The sequence below is a fragment of the Panthera leo genome, chromosome C2, assembly GCF_018350215.1.
Source record: "Panthera leo isolate Ple1 chromosome C2, P.leo_Ple1_pat1.1, whole genome shotgun sequence".
Lineage (NCBI taxonomy): Eukaryota > Metazoa > Chordata > Mammalia > Carnivora > Felidae > Panthera > Panthera leo.
This window is the reverse complement of record NC_056687.1, coordinates 104,479,617-104,498,835: the sequence shown is the minus strand read 5'-3', so window position 1 is coordinate 104,498,835 and position 19,219 is coordinate 104,479,617. Positions and strand designations below refer to the sequence as shown.

General features: G+C 35.2%; 1 protein-coding gene across 7 annotated transcripts in view; it reads right to left on the bottom strand.

Moving 5' to 3' along the window:
* IFT80 (intraflagellar transport 80) overlaps nucleotides 1–19,219 on the bottom strand; it is a 146,876-nt gene that overhangs the window by 11,577 nt on the left and 116,080 nt on the right. For all 7 annotated transcript variants that reach the window (XM_042956126.1, XM_042956128.1, XM_042956123.1 and 4 more), the window contains 6 exons: nucleotides 9,276–9,340; nucleotides 6,807–6,942; nucleotides 6,368–6,515; nucleotides 5,109–5,280; nucleotides 3,364–3,453; nucleotides 3,108–3,280 (listed from right to left, as the gene is read on the bottom strand). In XM_042956126.1, coding sequence (XP_042812060.1) covers nucleotides 3,108–3,280; nucleotides 3,364–3,453; nucleotides 5,109–5,280; nucleotides 6,368–6,515; nucleotides 6,807–6,942; nucleotides 9,276–9,340 — 784 coding nt within the window. The remainder of the gene's footprint in view (nucleotides 1–3,107; nucleotides 3,281–3,363; nucleotides 3,454–5,108; nucleotides 5,281–6,367; nucleotides 6,516–6,806; nucleotides 6,943–9,275; nucleotides 9,341–19,219) is intronic.

Here is a 19,219-nt window from a genome sequence, read left to right as displayed (position 1 = left end):
TGATAATGCCAAAATTCAGCACAATGATTTCTTATAAAAGTATATGTACATATTGCTAAATCCATGGATCAGTATTTGCTACCCATTACAATCTCCTCACAACGTCCCCTCATTCCTCTGTGACTTTAAGTCTTTCAGAGAAAAAGAGGGACACAGAGAAGAATGTAGAAGTACTGCAATTTAGAGAAACAAGTGAAAGGCAAGAAGGCAAAAACCAATTTACAGAGTATCAAAAGAGGAGAAATATAAGTAAAGATGCTTTAATCCTTCTTTTTTTAATTTTTAAAATGTTTTTATTTATTTTTGAGAGAGAGAGAGAGAGAGAGAGAGAGAGAGAGACAGAGTGCGAGTAGGGGAGGCGCAGAGAGAGAGGGAGACACAGAATCTGAAGCAGGCTCCAGGCTCCGAGGTGTCAGCACAGAGCCCGACGCGGGGCTCGAACTCACCAGCCGTAAGATCATGACCTGAGCCGGTCAGATGCTCAATGGTCTCAGCCACCCAGGCGCCCCATGATGCTTTAATCCTTCTAATCCTCTCTCATGTCACCCTCCATATATCCCTAAGGCTCTGACTCCAGTGTGGATGTGTGAGTGGAGACTCTGGTGAACCAGTCCTCTGGCACCTGAAAAATGCCATTTCCCATTCCTTTTTTATGACTGAACATGACTGGGGAAGGAATTTTTGATTGTACAAAACCAGAAGTATTCCAAGTGGGGAATACGTAACCATTTTTTGGTTGGGACTTTTCAAAAAGAAAATTATCTCCAAAGAGATCATTGTCATGGAACATTAGTACATTTAATTATGTATGAAGGATAAAATATAATGTCTAATACCACATTTAGATACTAGATGTTAAGTATTATCTATATTATAGTCATTATCATTATATAAAATATGTATTAATTATCTGATTGAAGAGCAATAGCTAAAGGCAAACATTCAAATTATATGTGCTATTTTAAATGTTCTCTAAAAGCATACACTGGGTAAGAAATGTTTCTTTATCACACAGAGAAGGAAATTCACTCCAAATTATATAAGGGTTATGGGAACAGCATGTCTTTAGCTTTAAAATGGTTATTTGGCAACCAAACAAATGTGACATTAGATTATGGGGCTGGAATAAATCCATGTATCCTCTCTGATTTTAAATAGAAGGAAGTTATATAAAAAGATTTTGTAACTTCAAAATATGATCTTTTACATAACTTTAATGAAGCAAAATCACTTTATATAACTGGTAGAAACAGAGAAATTGTTTTTTATTAATACATAAAGTTTCTAGTGTCTATCTCTCTTAACTTCCATTTTTGAGAACAGATTACTACCAAATGTCCAAAGTGAACATCAAGTAGATGACCTGCTTACCTACAACTCTTCAAGGGCTGCAACTTATTAGGTTGCAGGTAATTTTCAAATTCAAATATGAATATCAGAAGCACAAATCAGCAAGACTGCTTCTCAAATGGAATAAACATATTAACAAAACGAAATGTGCTCCCTTCTAAAGGATTTAAACAAATATAGAAATTCAGGGCTCTTAAAAGAAATCTAATATATTTGTCATCCAATGCTTAAATTCTATCCTTCCAGTATTTTAATTAATTAATGGATCTGGGCAATGATTATTAATGGCTGCTAACATCACAAAAAGAAAGACAACCAGTCATTGTGAAAATATATTCAACACTACCTCTGTGATACGAGGTGTTCCCAAAAGGGGGAAAAAAATATTAAACCTAAATCTAATCAAGTTTCTAGATTCAACACCAATTTATGGTTAATTCAAGCGGCAAAGGAACGTGTCAAATGACACCACAGAGATGCAATCAGCAAAATCCAGATTATAGGAAACTCTAAAGGCCCAGTTTCTGTAGTGGGAAAATTATAAGAAAACATAAGAAATAGGAAAACCTATAGATTAAAAGAAAAGAACATATCTAGGAGTCATAATGTATGGACATTTTTTGGATCTTGAATCAAACAAACAAACAAACAAACAAACCACAAAACAAAATAAAACATTTATGAGATGATCAGAGAAATAAGAACACTGAAAGGAATTATTGTTAATTCTTTAAAGTGTGACTGTGATATTGGTTAGATTTTTAAAAACCTTGAGATACATACTGAAATGCTTATAAATAAAGTGATATGATGACTGGGATCTGCTTATTAAAAAATGGTAGGGTAGGGGTAGATAGATAAAAGTGATGAAAGACATGTCAAACCTGAAAAAGTCAGCATGCCAATTTTATAACATAGTAACTTCAGGTGTGTATAAGTACTGCAGCCTCTTCCCTGAGAGATGAATACCTGAGAGAGTGAGGGGAGATACCTGATATGCCACAGCAAAGAGCAATGTGCCACTCACTCTCAGAAAGCAATGTGTCAAAGCCTCATGTAGAGGAGAAGGCTACTACTGAGCACTCCTCATTTCAAATCTGATGGACTTTCTTCCTTAGCAACACAAATTCTCATGGCTCTTCTCTCTGCCTGTCTGACTGCTTTATTCAAATCTTTCAACAGATTTCTTTTCTTTCACCCAACCCATAAATGTAGTTGATATCTTCTCACTCCACACATTTTCTGAGCAATTGTGTCCATTCTTTTCTTTCAACTGCCCTCCACTTGGCTAATGGCTGCTAAATCTACATCTCCAGTTCAAATCTTGCTCATGAGCTCCGGGTTCATTAATCAACTATTATCACATATCTCTTCACAAAATTTCAAATCCAACATGCCTAACACTGAACTCACTATATTGCCTTCCAAACCTGCCAATATTACTACCATCATCTATTGGTAGTAATTCAATCTGAGTTATTGAATAACTCATTCAATCTGAGTTATTGAAATCAGAAAATTGGAAGACATCCTAGATTCTCTTTTCTTCTTCACACCTCAACTTCTAATCAATCACAAGTTTAGCAAAGGCATAAATCTTCAATGGCAAACTACTCACAAATATAAATGTGAATAAATTCTTCTGTGATGTTAGGAAACTATTAAGTACAGTGGAAAACGTAATTTACCAAGTGGTAGATAGAAGAAACCATTAAGATCAATTGGGTTTTAGAATTGGTGAAGAACATTTTTATTACCTTTCCCAGTTATAGAGATTAATATTGATCTGGATCGCTTGATAAATAAGGCCAGCCTGAAGAAGTACCATTTCAGCCTCCTGTATGTTCCCACTAAACATTAGTATGTGAGCCATTTTTGATTCTTTAGATGGAAGATCTTTTATAGAATTGATGTACTGAACCTTATCAATCTAAAAAAAGAAAAAATATATGAAGTAGAGTAACAGAAAGGGAAGAAAAACTGCAAACATATAGGTAAGTAAACATTATTTACTTCACCAATTGCTGCATAGGCTATTTCTGCGGTAGTCATATCTCTATTAGCAACTGCCATAGCAGCTAGGCAAGCCCACATGGTTTGCTCCTAAAGTGAAATAGGAGAACAATTATTTCAACTAGAAGCAGAACTGCCTTAAAATAAACAGTGACTTAAAATATATAAAAGTTAACATTTTAATGAAAAAATTAAAAATTGTTGAGCATGGCACTGAAAAAACTAATAATTTAATAAATTAATCATGTGGAAATTTCACGTGGTACTTTGTTGAAATATATTAATAACACATAGAGAAATTCTTTTGAATACAAATTATTACAAAATTTCATTTCTAATTATCAAAGATTTATTTTTGAACTTATGATACACTTTTAAGATAATTCAAGGTTATAAACCCTCCAGTATTTTTGATGAGGTCAAAGAATGTAACTTACAAGGAGCCAGAGAAATAGTGAGGTTCTCAGACAATGCTATTACAGCAGATTTCTATCAACGACTCATTGTAAGGGAAAGCATCTAAAGGTCATTTTAAAAGTATTATTTTAAGCAATGCTAACCCATGTAAAATTAAAAAGTTCTGGGGTCAGGGGCGCCTGAGTGGCTCAGTTGGTTGAGCATCCAACTTCAGCTCAGGTCATGATTTTGCAGTTTGTGAGTTCAAGTCCCGCCTTGGGGTCTGTGCTGACAGCTCGGAGCCTGGAACCTGCTTCGGATTCTGTGTGTCATTCTCTCTCTGACCCTCCCCCTTGTGCTCTCTCTCTGTGTCTCAAAAATAAATAAAAATGTAAAAAAAAAAAATTAAAAAAAAAAGTTCTGTGGTCAAATATGTTTGGAAAATACTGGATTCAACCAAGTGGATTCAACCAAGTGGGAAATGCTGGTCTAAAGTAGAGGTTCTAGGGGCACCTGGGTGGCTCAGTCAGTTGGGGTGAGCATACGACTTCGGCTCAGGTCATGATCTCGCAGTTCGTGAGTTCAAGCCCCGCGTCGGGCTCTGTGCTGACAGCTCAGAGCCTGGAGCCTGCTTCAGATTCTGTGTCTGCCTCTCTCTGCCCCTTCCCCACTCATGCTTTGTCTATCTCTCAAAAATGAACAAACTTTAAAAAAAAATTAAAGTAGAGGTTCTTAACCTTAGGTGTACAAATCATCTGAGGAATTTTTAAAATATGCCCAGGGTTCATTCCAGATCTAATAAATTAGAAGCTCTCTTGGGACAAAACTTGGGAATCTGACTTTTTTTAAAAAAAGTTCCAGAGAAGATGTCTATATGTGCCAGTATAGAGAAACTACTCATTTAAATTATAGCTTCTTTAAGAGTAAATCACACAACAATATCTACCCCCCTGTGTTGCTCATGTCTTCACTTATTAAAAAAAAAAAAAAAAAAAAAAAAAAGACATGATCTCATTTGCAATTTTCCAGCCCTTAGCTGTTACCATTTCTTTTTTTTTAATGGTTATTTATTTATTTTGAGAAAGAGAGAGAGAGAGATTGCGAGTAAGTGGGGAGGAGCAGAGAGAAAGGGAGAGAGAAAGAATCCCAGGCAGGTTCCCCACTGTCAGTGCAGATCCCAATGTGGGGCTCAAACTCATGAACCATGAAATCATGACCTGAGCTAAAGTCGGATGCTTAACCTGCTGAGCCACCCAGGTGCCCAGCTGTTACCATTTCTTATCCTGCACAAAGATATGTGTAAATACACAATATATACACAAATATGGATCTAAAATAAAATAAAGTACCTTAACAAAACGACAAAGTCTTACACCATCTTCCCATTTTGAACTGCTTACATATTCATGGAGAATACCAGGATATGGTGATATGCTGATGTGAATCAGTGAGCCATCAGCTCTTCTTATAGTTACCTGATTTCCAACAAAACTCACAATATGGGGATTTTTACTAAATTCACTGTTGGGAAAAAGCAAAGTATAATTTATATTCTGAGCAAAATCTTTCATATACTAATTAGGGGAGTTTACACTTGACACAGATATAAAGTCTCCAAATCTCTAAAATTCACTCCCAAAAAAGTTAACTTCAGGGAGAATGTATATATTTAAATAAACATTTGAATCTAACTTGCTCCAGTCGGAGCAAAATATAAAAGTTTAATGCGGCAAAAATTATTATTTGGGAGCTATGCCTAAAAGCATTTGAAATAAAATTTTTTCCCTAAGCCTTAAGGTAAATTATACAAATGATTAAAAAACAGCTTCAGTTTTTGAAAGTATAAATGAATAGAAAATTAAGCTGATTCTAAGATTATTTTCTGATAATAAAAAGAGGTGAACTTGAAGTAAAGTAACTTCATTAGTTTAAATACTTTTAAAATGATGCTTCTCTGGTTTTGCTAAAGTTGTGAATTGAATATTAAATGAACTCAAAATAGATTTGAAAGTTAAGCTAAGTTTTGGAGTTGAGAAGTTTTGTATTCTTATTTTGTCAAGAGTGAGAGATCTTGCTATTTCCTAGAGAATTTAGGAATATACATGTATTTTCTGAAGCATATAAAATTAAAAAAAAAGACTCTTCATTAACCTTATATACTTTTCTATCTTTAATATTAATTTAGAAATTCAATTCTAGAGACACATAAATTCCTGAAAGTACGACAATAATTAATAATTTATGATAATCTGAAAAAGAATAAAGATTGACACTTTATGTACCACTGAAAAATCTTAAAAATGTCCATATTAAAATCACTAAACCACACTGAAAAAAAAAACCACCTGAGTTTTTTTACATTAGGCTTGAAACATTAGGCTTGAAAATTATATTTATGTAGGGAAAATTATATCCATAGAAGGAGCAAATAAATATAATAGTATTATACAACACTTTCAACTTGACCCCCAAACTTAAATCTCATCAAGCTAGCTTTAGCTGAACAATTTGGTAGAGTGAAAGGTACCTTTCAGGACATCAAAGGCAAAAACATGACACTTTAGAGTTATTTATCACTATAAACAATTCCAACAGTAAATGCAGTTACCTTGCATCCCTTTCATATAATGTTTTAGGCAAAATGTCTCTGTCGACATAAACTGTATTGGGGTAGTACCACACTGTAAATCGAGTATCCTGAAGTCCACAAAGGATATTGCATGTATCACTCCATGCCAAAGTATGCACCATTGTTCCTTATTTTAAAAAGAATGTTAATGTACGATTAGTTCCACTATAATAAGTATTAAAATATTTTAAAAATCAACTGACACACAGGACCCCATCTAATTTCTGGTAGGTATGACTCTATTTTCTGATTGTATAATGGTGAAAACATTTGCAAAAATTCACTTAAAAATTTATGGGAATATTTGAATATTTTACCTAGAACCATCATTTTTTTAATTTGCAAGTCTTTCTTTCAATGCATTATTCAGAGATTAATTCAAGCAATCAAAAATTTAAATGTATTATAATTATTTTACCAAGTTTGATAATTTGTTCTTCCTTCCCAAATCGTTTCACTGAGGTGATATAGAGATCTCTATTTTTATCAATGAAGGCAATTTTTCTGTCATTGGTAAGTCCTTTTTGATCCAGAGCAATTTCCAAAATTTCATTCTAAAATTTAGAAAAAATGAAAATATTGGATTAGTTTTAGTGCTTGATATCAGATCATTTAAATTATTTAATTATAAAAATGTGTTTATTTAAAGATCAATTAAATATCACTCCCTTACTTAGAATGATAAACTGTCCCTGATAAATAATTTTAAACTACTGATTTAATTCATAAGCTAAAGCACAGTTACTTTTTTTTAATTTACAGGGGAAAGATGCCCCTTAAAACACTATAATATAATGTATATATTTTTGAAACTCTGGAAGCTGAGAAACACTTTTGTCCTCCTGTCCCACCTTTACTAGACAAAGTGAAAGGGTGAGGCAAGTCTGAATATCACAAGAGAGATCTACTAATTACATTTATGTTCCATAACAAAATGTACTCTAAGAGCCTATATTTTAAAGATTTATAAGAATACATTTATGAAAATATCTCATGTTTTAGACCCTTAAATTTTATAGATTCTCTCACATTTATTTCCTGTGAAACAGGAAACAACCTAGTGCTATAGATATCACCATACTTACTTTATGGACAAAAAGACTGAGATGCATAGCCAGTAAGTGATTTTGCTCAGAAAAAGCTGGTAACAAGCATATTTAGAATTTAAAGTCCAGATTTCTGACTTTAAGATTAGTATTTTGTCCACATAGCAAAGTATTTCTGGCATATGACATTAATCTATTACACTATTATACTAGCTACTGAAATGAATTTCTTTATAACTTGGAAATGGTTCAGTGTGGATTCATTTCAACTAAATCCAAGAGGGATTTATTTACTGCTTACTATGTCTTAAGACTTGCTAAGACTTAAAAAAAATTTTTTTTTTTACACTTGCTAGGATTTGTTTTGTTTTTTGAAGGTGTTATGATAGTACCTTAAATGTCCATCATTTGAGCACATGTTGAATAAATTCAGATACATCCATAAAATGTTACGCTGTATGGTTGTGGGAAAAGGATTAGGAAAACACTTTATATATTGATATAGAAAGATCACCAGAAATAGTGTTGTGTGAGAAAAGCAATATACAGACTTGTATGTTACATTTTTGTAAAAAAGGAGTTAAAAACATATATCAATTTTGTTTGTATATGCACTAAAAATCTCTGAAAGGAAAAGGGAGTTTAATAATGGTAATTACCATTATGAAATGGAATTGAATTGACAAAAAGGGGTGTAGGAGGGAGACTTTTTCACTGTATACTTTTCTATAATTTTTCATTTCTAAACCTTTTGAATTTATTTGTTATTCAAATTTAAAACTAATAATTACAAAAATTAGAAAAAATATATAGTCAGGCTTCACTAGTGGCATTGAACAATAAAGTTAAAAACATCTTTAGACCCAAATATATCTCTTACTAGAATAAATAAAATGTATTCCTTTATTTATTTAAAAATTTTTTTCATGTTTATTTATTTTTGAGAGAAGAGAGACAGAGCATGAGTGGGGGAGGGGCAGAGAAAGAGGGAGACACAAAATCTAAAGCAGGCTTCAGGCTCTGAGCTGTCAGCACAGAACCCGAAGTAAGGCTCGAACTCACAAATTGTGAGATCATGACCTGAGCCAAAGTTGGAGGCTTAACTAACTGAGCCACCCAGATGCCCCTCCTTTGTTTATTTTAATTTTTTTAATGTCTTTATTTTATTTTGAGAGAGACAGAGTGCGAGCAGGGTAGGGGCAGAGAGAGAGGGAGACACAGAATCTGAAGGAGGCTCCAGGCTCTGAGTTGTCAGCACAGAGCCTAATGTGGGGCTTGAACTCACAGACTGTGAGATCATGACCTGAGCTGAAGTCGGACACTTAACCAACTGAGCCACCCAGGTGCCAACGTCCTTTGTTTATTTTAATGCTAAAAATCAGAAACCAATAAGCAATTCACAATTTGGGGTCTTTTCGTACTTCTATGGAACTTTTTTTCCAGTTTAACTACAGTGTTAAAACCTAAAGAAAATGCTGGCTAAGGACAGGTCAATGAGAAAACTGCAAGATGTTTAGAAATATAAAAACATTTTTATATACTGATAGGTGCTAGAAGTTTAATCAAGATAGGACATTTTATTAAAAAGCAGTAAAGAGCCTGAAAAATAGACATGTAAGATTCTTTTATCCAATTAATTTGCAATTAGTTTTCTATTACAGAGTTTACTAGTGCTTAGTCTTTATGACATTTTTTAGGCAAAATACTCTATGTAGAATGCATACCAGATTTAAATATAAGACTAATTTCTATGTTTTATTTTCCTTAAAATGAAAACACTAAATTTAAAAAAGGAAGTAAATAGTGGCTAATTAACTTTATAAATAGTTAATGTCCATTACCTTATGAGAAAGAAGCTTCCCGTCACCTAATGGTTTTCCAGTTGATGCCTCAAAAAGGAAGATTACTTGAAAAAAAAAGTAAAGCATTAGTTAATATATTATATTAGAATTTTTATTGGTAAACTTTAATCCTAATGAGAAATTATTTAACTCTTTGGACCATACAGTATCTATCAGAATAGAAGAGCAGCATTAAATTCCTACTTATATAACAGGGTCATATTTCTTAGAATACTTCTTCCTAAACATACATTGCCTAATTAGAATAGTTATTAATGGTATGGCTTCACTTCTCCACAGGATTGACAATGGAAAGTCCAAATCTAGATGTAATTTTTAATTTTCAGAACTCTGATACAGACGAATATAAGATCATAGACAATCATATTTTACAAAAGAAAAATGTGTCAAGTGCCTACTATAATACTAGGCAAGGAGTTATGCACTGTTCTGTTCCCTGTGGTCAGTATACTACTGTGGTATAATTAGTAATTTGCCCGGTTTTTGTCCTGTGTTCCTGGCAGGAAGCTTCAACAACCCTTGGAATATCCTGAGTGACAGGAATGTCCTAGTTATGCTAATGGGGAGACTCTTGGTGGGCCCTAGACAGCTTCAGAATTTGGTGTGTGGGAGGGGCCTGGAAGTTGAGTTCAATCAATGTGGCTAATAATTTAATTAATCATGCCCATGTAATAAAATCCCATAAAAACTCAGTGTTGCTTCCTCATTGGTGACAATATTGGTATACTGGGAGGGTGATGTGCCCTGACTCCATGAGAGGGCACAGGAGTTCTGTGTTCCTTCCTAGGCTTCATCCTGTGTGTATCCTTTGTAATAAAACTATAATTCTATGCATAGCACCTTCCTGATACCTGTGAGTCATTTTAGCAAATTATCCAATTTGAAGGGGTCATAGGAGTCCCTGAATTTGTAGCCAGTCAGTCAGCAAAATGGGTGGCCTGAGGACTCCCTGAGACTTGTGGCTAGTGTCCAAAGTGAGGGCAGTCTTGAGGAAAATTTTGCCTTTAAGCTTTTGAGTCTGGGTTAACTCCAGGTTATTAGTATGAGAAACTAATTGTAATACACTCAGTTAAGGTAAAAATGGAATAGTTGGTGTCTGGAAGGGTAGGATTCACTACACCAACCCTAACTCATAAAAACATGTGGCTTGGGGCACCTGGGTGGCTCAGTCAGTTAAGTGTCTGACTTTGGCTCAGGTCATGATCTCATGGTTCATGAGTTTGAGCCCCATGTCAGGCTCTGTGCTGACAGCTTAGAGCCTGGAGCTTGCTTCAGATTCTGTGTCTCCCTCTCTCTCTGCTCCTCCCCCCGCTCATGCTCTATCTCTCTCTCCTTCAAAAATAAATTAAAATATTAAAAAACAAACAAACATGTGGCTTGGGAAGAGAAAGAATGAAAGAATGGGGATGAGGAATGTCTGACTCTTAGAAGCCACAAGGTCACCCATGGTATGAAACAGCAGCTAAGCTGCAATTAGCTGTGAGAAGTTAAAAGTCACCTATGGAATTTGAGATGATGGATCCATCTCCTGGGGGAGTTGGCTCACTAGATGCATAAGAAAATGCAAAATAATAAGAAAAGAGAAAAATATACAGTCCCATAGTTATTATAATATCTAATAGATAAAATGAAAGTAAGAGATGGGTCAAATATAGATTCTGGCCACTCTCAAATACAGCCTCTAGTATCAGGGGCCTCACTGAAGCAAGGTGTTCGAGAAGATCCTGATTCTGGTCAGCCTGAGGTACAGCCACTATCCTCAGAGCCATTTCCCAAGGAGAAAGTTATGCTAAAACAAATTATAAAAAAGGCTAAAATAATTAGACAATGACAGAAAGGAACATTAGAGATAAGGCATATTAGAGATAGGACCATCAAGGCCCTCATTCCAGCAGGGTCAAAAACTAAGAAATAGGATGAATACAGCAAACATCGGTGGGGTCAAAAACCAGAGGTTGGGTGAACCAAAGGGAGTCCATGTTCATGTTGGTCTCCCAACATTGAAGGTCTTTAAACAAATCTGCTTTATTCATCCTAGTTTGGAGGAATCTGGAAAGCTGTATGGCAAAATAGCAAAGAAAAACCTCACCTCCAATTGTCTGGGGTTACTCAATTTAATCAATATATGGGTTGATGAAAAGGACCAGTTCCTTGGCTCAAAACTCTATTGGGGACCAAGGTCTTATGCACAGGAGTGGGCAAAACGGTCAGGGGCAGAACAGAGAAGTTTCTAGGACTCCTTGATACGAGAGTCCGATGCACTATGGTACCAAAACCCACTGGTGAAGTTCTAATGGGAAATACAATTAAATTGAGAGAACATAGGAAAGCAAGGGTTAATATGGTTAAGGTGAAGTCTGAATGAACATTGGAGTGTTTAAACAAGAATTATATGAAGAGGCTGTGTCTCCCTTACCTGAACGTTTAATGGGACTGGGATATTATGTCTGACTTGGGAATATTTCTGCTACCTAGTGTTGTAAAACTAAAACCTGTTAAGCCCTACCAGAAGTCAATTACATTGAGAGGATAGAGAAATGCAAGAACTAATGGGACTAAGTTGAATGTTTAAATGAAAAATGGTATATTGAAGAAGCTTTATGTGAAGTGGTTGTGTCTCCTTTACCTGAATATATTATAGGGATAGATATTGCACCTAACTGGAGAAAGTTTCCCCTATCAAGTATTGCAAAACAAAAGGCATGGAAAATCTACCACTTAAACAATGTTAACAAGACATACAAAACAGAAACCAATGCCTGGATACATACAGGCCTTTAATATCAAATGGTATAGAATAGAAGCTGGAGGGCTAATAAAGATACATTCTCCCTACAGCAGTCTCATGTGGAGTATAGACCGGAGCTTATGACAAAAGCCTGTGAGCACCTCCCAGTGGCAGCTACTAGAACTCTGAACTAGACAATTTCCACTTGGAGGAGCAATTACTAGCTTGCTATCAGACATTAATTGAAACTGCCTCTGAATGAAGAACATAAAATAATCTTGAAACCTGAAATATCCAGGATGTCTTGGGTGATATCAGAGAAACACTCTAATGAGGAAGGCAGTGCCCAGAAGAGTTCTATAACAAAATGGAAATGGTTTGTGCAGGAACACACCAGCAGGGGAATGCACGGAGTTACACAGCATATTCCTGAGCAGGTGGACTCTTTTCCCCAGGAATGACTCTGGAACCATGTGAAGAGCTGCAGGATTCGATCATCACTTGGACGGTGCCCTGTGAACAGCTCTCAACTGACTAACAAATAGCCGCTCGGCTGATAGACGGCAGTTTCGTCATGAACACACAACATTCTGTTTGGAAGGCCACCACTCTGACTAAAAACGGTAAAACAAATGGGGTTGGTGAGCTGCACTGCATGCTGTTTACCCTTATGGTCAGGCAAAAGGGCAATGGAAGATTAGCCTATAAAGGGGGGTGCCCTTACTGGGCATGGCCCCATGGAAATCACTATGGGAATCTGAAGGGTGCATTAAAGTGGGCCATGTCAGTGCCCATCAGAAGAACCCTCTTCCAGCATCAGAAGATGATTAGAATCAATGAGCAGATACCCTGGTGTGCTCACTTGAGGTAGCCACTTGGGTTAATGAAGGGAGTGGACTGAAACAATGCAGGGATGGGCCAAATCTAGACATATTCCTTTTGTACCCTCTGAGGCACAAAATGACAACAAGAACTGTTTTGAGGCACAAAATGACAACAAGAACTGTTTTGTCTGCCAACAAGAGAGATTTAGAGGCTGCAGATGGCTATGGGGAAGATTCCTGGGGTGGGAGGGAATCCTTGTACATAGATGGCAAGTCAGATTGATGTCTGTAGCCCTGAAGGGCTACAAGTGGGTCCTGACAGAAATAGACACTGACTCTGGGTTGTACTTTGCTGACCCAGTAGTAGATGCAAATACCCACAGTACTATAAAAGAAGTGGAGAAGATATTACACAGATATGGACCACTGAGTCAAATTTCTTCTGACCAAGGAAGGAACACACTTTACAGCTCATCATGTCCAACAATGGGCAGAGATATAGTTTCTGAGAGTAGTGGTTTGGTAATTAGAATTAGAATGGGCAAAAAAACAATGATTGTCTAAAATGAGAAGAGAGGGAATATAGGCATGAAGAACTAGCTTACACGCCTTCATGAGTGTGTACTCACATTCAACATGAAGTGAACAAAGAGTGTGTCCATACTAGATAAATTCCTCTACAATTTCAGTGGAAATAGGGTACAGGTGGTGAAGAGGATGCTAGTATGACTATGCAATTTTTCCCACAGTGGGAGAATATTGGTATGATACCTATACTTTTTTCTTTCTTCCCCACATCACCTCAATGTTCTTCTTAACTTGATACAGTGGTCACAGGACAAAGGATACAACTACAATTATCAGAAGCAGAGATGATTCCTAGGCTGTTTTAACCTTCATGTCTATATTTCTAAGGACCTGATGGAGTAGGTTGTGCTTTCACTCCATCTGGCAAATTTGGGGTTAAATGTGAGCGCAGTTATACTGTCTAGTGGTAGAGATAGCCCACTAGTTCTATACAAATGGAGAGAAAGAGAAATAATAGCTGAAAATAAAAGAATAACTAAATGGGTATGCAATGGGGGAATCCAATTTTATATTAATTCTTCAAAAGAGTCTCAGCGCAAAAGCTAGTATTATTTGTTTTTCCAATATAATTAACTTACAGGGTTATATGTTGTTTCAAATAAATTAAATAAATAAAAATAAATAAAAATTTAAAAGCTGATATGGTTTCGTAGATCAAATACACCAGATACTTAAGAAGGGGAAGACAACAAAAGACTCACTTCAGACCTAAACACATGTAGATTGAAAGTGAAGGGTTGGAAAAACATTTATGATGAAAATGGAAGCAAAAAGAAAGCTGGGGTAGAATACTTATATCAAACAAAATAGACTTTAAAAAAAGACTTTAACAAGAGACAAAGAGGATACTACATAATGATAAAGGGAACAATCAAACAAGAAGATATAACATTTGTAAATATTTATGCACCCAACGTGGAAACACCCATATACATAAAGCACCTGTTAACAGACAAAGGAAGAAATCTATGGTAACACAATAATAGTAGGGGACTTTAACACCTCACTTACATTAATGGATAGATCATCCAGCCAGAAAATCAATAAGGTAACAGTAGCTCTGAATGACATATTGAACCAGATGACTCTAACAGATATATTCAGAAGATTCCATCCCAAAACAGTGGAATACTCATTCTTTTCAAGTGCACATGGAACATTCTCCAGAATAGATCACATGTTAAGCCACAAAACAAGTCTCAACAAATTAAAAGGAATGAAATATTATGCATCTTTTCCAACCACATGGTATAAAACTAGAAATCAATCAGAAGAAAAAAATCAGGACACAAATACATGGAGGTTAAATAATATGCTAGTAAATAATGAATGGGTCAACCAAGAAGTCAAAGAGAAAATTAAAAAAAAATACATGGAGACAAATGAAACCATAATAGTCAAAAATCTTTGGGATGCAGCAAAAGCTATTCTCAGAGGGAAGATTATAGCAATATACACATATCTCAAGAAGCAAAAAATAAATAAATAAAAACTCAAGCAACCTAACCTTACATCTAAAGAAGCTAGAAAAAGAACAACAAAGCCCAAAGCCAGTAGAAGAAAGGAAATAATAAAGATTAAAGCAGAGGGGCACCTGTCTGGCTCAATTAGTAGAGCATGCAACTCTTGATCTCAGGGTTATAAATTCGAGCCCCACATTTGGTATAGAGATTACTAAAAAAAAAAAAAGTTTTTAAACCCTGGAACTCTATACCCATTAAGCAGTCTCTCTCTCTCTCTCTCTCTCTCTCTCTCTCTCTCCCTCCCTCTCTCTCTCCCTCTCTCTCTCTCTATATATATATATATGTATGTGTGTATATATATATATATATATATATATATATATATATATATATATATCATAGACACTAAAAAACACAATAGAACAGATCATTGAAACCAGGAGCTGGTTCTTTGATAAGATCAACAAATGAATCAGATCAGAAATGAAAAGAGAAATAACAACTTACACTACCAAAATACAAAGGATTATAAGAGAATATTAAAAATTATATGTCAAAAATTAGACAACCTAGAAGAAATGAATAAATTCCTAGAAACAAATAACTTTTCCAAACAGAAGCAGGAAAAACATAGAAAACTTGAACAGACTGATTAATAGCCATGAACTTGAATCAAAAGTCAAAAAGCTCCCAAAAAACAAAAGTCCAGGACCAGATGGCTTCACAGGTGAATTCTACCAAACATTTAAGAAGAGTTAATACCTATTCTTCTATAACTATTCCAAAAAACACAAGAGAAAATATCTTTCCATTTATTTATGTCACCTTCAATTTCTTTCATCAAGGTTCTATACTTTTATTTTTTGTAGTGTCTTTATCTGTTTTTGGTATCAGGGTAATTCTAGCCTTGTAGAATGAATGAATTTGGAATCTTTCCTTCGAGGATCAGGAAGAAGGCAAGGATGTCCACTCTCACCAGTTTTATTCAACATAGTACTGAAAGTCCTAGCTGCAGTAACAGATAAGAAAAATAAACAAAAGGCATCCATATTGGTAAGGAAGAAGTAAAACTTTCACTATTTGTAAATGACATGATTCTGTATAGAAAACCCTAAAGACTTCACCAAAAAACTAGTAGAACTGATAAATGAATTCAGGAAAGCTGCAGGATACAAAAATATGCAGGACTCTGTTGTATTTCTATACACTAATAATGGAGTAGCAGAAAGAGAAATTAAGATAGCAGTCCCACTTACATTTGAATCAAAAATAGTAAAATAATAGGAATAAACTTAAGCAAGGAGGTGAAAGACCTGTACTCTGAAAACTATAAAACATTAATGAAAGAAATTGAAGAAAGATATTCCCCACTCATTGTTTGGAAGAACAAATATTGTTAAACTGTCCATTCTACCCAAAGCAATATACAGATCTAATGCAATCTCTATCAAAATACCAATAGCATTTTCAACAGAACTAGAACAAAAAATCCTAAAATTTGTATGAAACCACAAAATACCCCAAATAGCCAAAACAATCTTGAGAAAGAAAAAAAAAAACTGGAGGTATCACAATCCCAGATTTGAAGATATACTACAAAGCTGTAGCAATCAAAACAATATGGTACTGGCACAAAAACAGACACAGAGATCAATGGATCAACAGAGTTCAGAAACAAGCCTATACTTTTATGGTTAATTAATATATAACAAACGAGGCAAGAATGTACAATGGGAAAAATAGTCTCTTTAATAAATAGTGTTGGGAAAACTGGACACTAGCTACATGCAAAAGAATAAAACCACTTTCTTACATCATGCACAAAAATACACCCAAAATGGGTTAAAGACCTAAATGTGAGACCTGAAACCATTAAATTCCTAGAAGAAAACATAGGCAGTAATTTCTTTGACATCATTCATAGAAACATTTTTCTAGATATGTCTCCTCTGGCAAGAGAAACAAAAGCAAAATTATACTATTGAGACTACAACAAAATAAAAAGCTTTTGCACGGTGAAGGAAACCACCAACAAAACAAAGAGACAACCTAATGAATAAATAGAAGATATTTGCAAATTCTGTATCCAATAAGGGGTTAATTTTCAAAATACATAAAGAATTTATACAACTTAACACCCCCCCCAAGATAATTCATTTAAAAATGGGCAGAGGAAATAACCAGACATTTTTCTAAAGAAGACATACAGATGGCCAATAGACACATGAAAGATGCTTAACATCACTAATCATCAGGGAAATGCAAATCAAAACAAGATATCATCTTATACCTTTCAAAATGGCTACACACACACACACACACACACACACACACACGAAACAACAAGTGCTGGTGAGGGTATGGAGAAAAAGGACTCTTCATGCACTGTTGGTGGGAATACCAACTGGTGCAGCCTCTACGGAAAACAGTATGGAAGTTGCTCAAAAAATTAAAAATATAATTACCATATGATCCAGTAATTCCAGTACTGGGTATTTACCCAAAGTGTTTATGTTTTCATAAACACTAATTCAAAAAGATATATGCATCCCTGTGTTCACTGCAGCCTTATTTATAATAGTCAGGATATGGAAGCAACCCAAGTGTTCACCCATAGATGAATGGATAAAAAAGATGTGAGATGAAGATAGATAGATAGATAGATAGATAGATACACAGATATATAATGTAATGTTACTCAACCATTAAAAAAAATAAAATCTTGACATTTACAACAACATGGATGGATCAAGAGTATATAATGTTAAGTGAAATAAGTCAGTCAGAGAAGGACAAATACCACATGATTTCATTCATATGTAATTTAAAAAACAAAGAAAAAAAGAGACAAACAAAAAACCACTCAAATATAGAGAACAAACTGGTGGTTACCAGAGGGGAAGTGGGTAGGGGGATGGGTGAAATAGGTGAAGAGGCTTAAGGGTACGCTTATCATGATGAGCACTGGCTAATGAATTGAATTACTGAGTCATTATATTGTATACTTGAAACTAATATAACACTGTATGTTAATTATACTTGAATAAAGAAAAAAGAAAAAGTGAAGCTATATATTGCTGAGACCCCACCTGCTATTGCAACCTGACAAGACTGAATGTAATTCTATATACCTGAGTAGCTTTGCCTTGGAAGACATTTTAGTTATATAATGTCATGATGGATTGGACTAATTATTAGTGACTAGAGTGACTCTGGTAAAGTACCAGTGTCTTTTCACTCATTTTCAATACAGTATAGCACTGTCATTGTTGGTAAGATTGTAATATTGATATTGATGGACAAATGTATTGGAAATATCTGAGTTAAAAGTCTCCTATCCCAAGGCCCCTGACTGGCTCAGTTGGTTAAGTGTCCAACTTTGGCTCAGGTTATGATCTCACTGTTTGTGTGTTCGAGCCCTGTGTTGGCCTTTGCACTAATGGTACAGAGCCTGCTTGGGATTCTCTCTCCCTCTCTTCCTTTTCTGCACTTGTGTTCCCTCTCTCTCTCTCTCTCTCTCTCAAAATAAATAAATAAACATAAATTAAATAAAATGAATGAATGAATGAATACATAAATAAATAAATAAATAAATAAATGCCTCCTATCCCTAGTCCACACTGACTCCTCCAAATTTTAGGCATATTCATACAGGTACTATTTTTGAGAATGATCCTTTTGCTATAAGGGATCTATGGTCAAAGACCAGGAGTGGCCTGTGGTGTAAGAAATAATTTGTTTGGTCTTTGTCCCGAGTTAATGGACACAAAACCCTTGGAATTTCCTGAATGATGGGAGTGTCACTGTTACACTAATGAGGTGACTTTCAGTGGGCCCCTAAGATAGCTTCAGGATAGGGGCTGGTGACCAGAGAGACCAAGCACGTGAGTAGGGGATTGGGATGTTCAGCTCTCCCCCTAACCCTGACCTCTGGAATGAAGACTGAGTTCAATCACATGGCCAGTGATTTTTGTAATTGTGCCTAATTAGTCATGTAATAAAACAAAACAAAACAAAAAAACTCTGGACACCAAAGTTCACTGAAGCTTCCTGGTTGATGAATATATGGATGTGCTGGGAGGGTGACCACTTTAATTTCATGAAAAGAGGGCATAGAAGCTCCTAGACATCTCACTATGTGTATCTTTTATAACAAAACTGTAATCATAGATATAGAAACTTCCTGAGTTGAGTCATTCTAACAAATTATTGAAGCTGAGAGAGTCATGGGAGCCCTTGTATACGCAGCCAATTGGTTAGAAGTAAAGGTGGTCTGGGGATGCACCAAGACTTGCAGCTGACATCTGAAGTCAAGGCAAT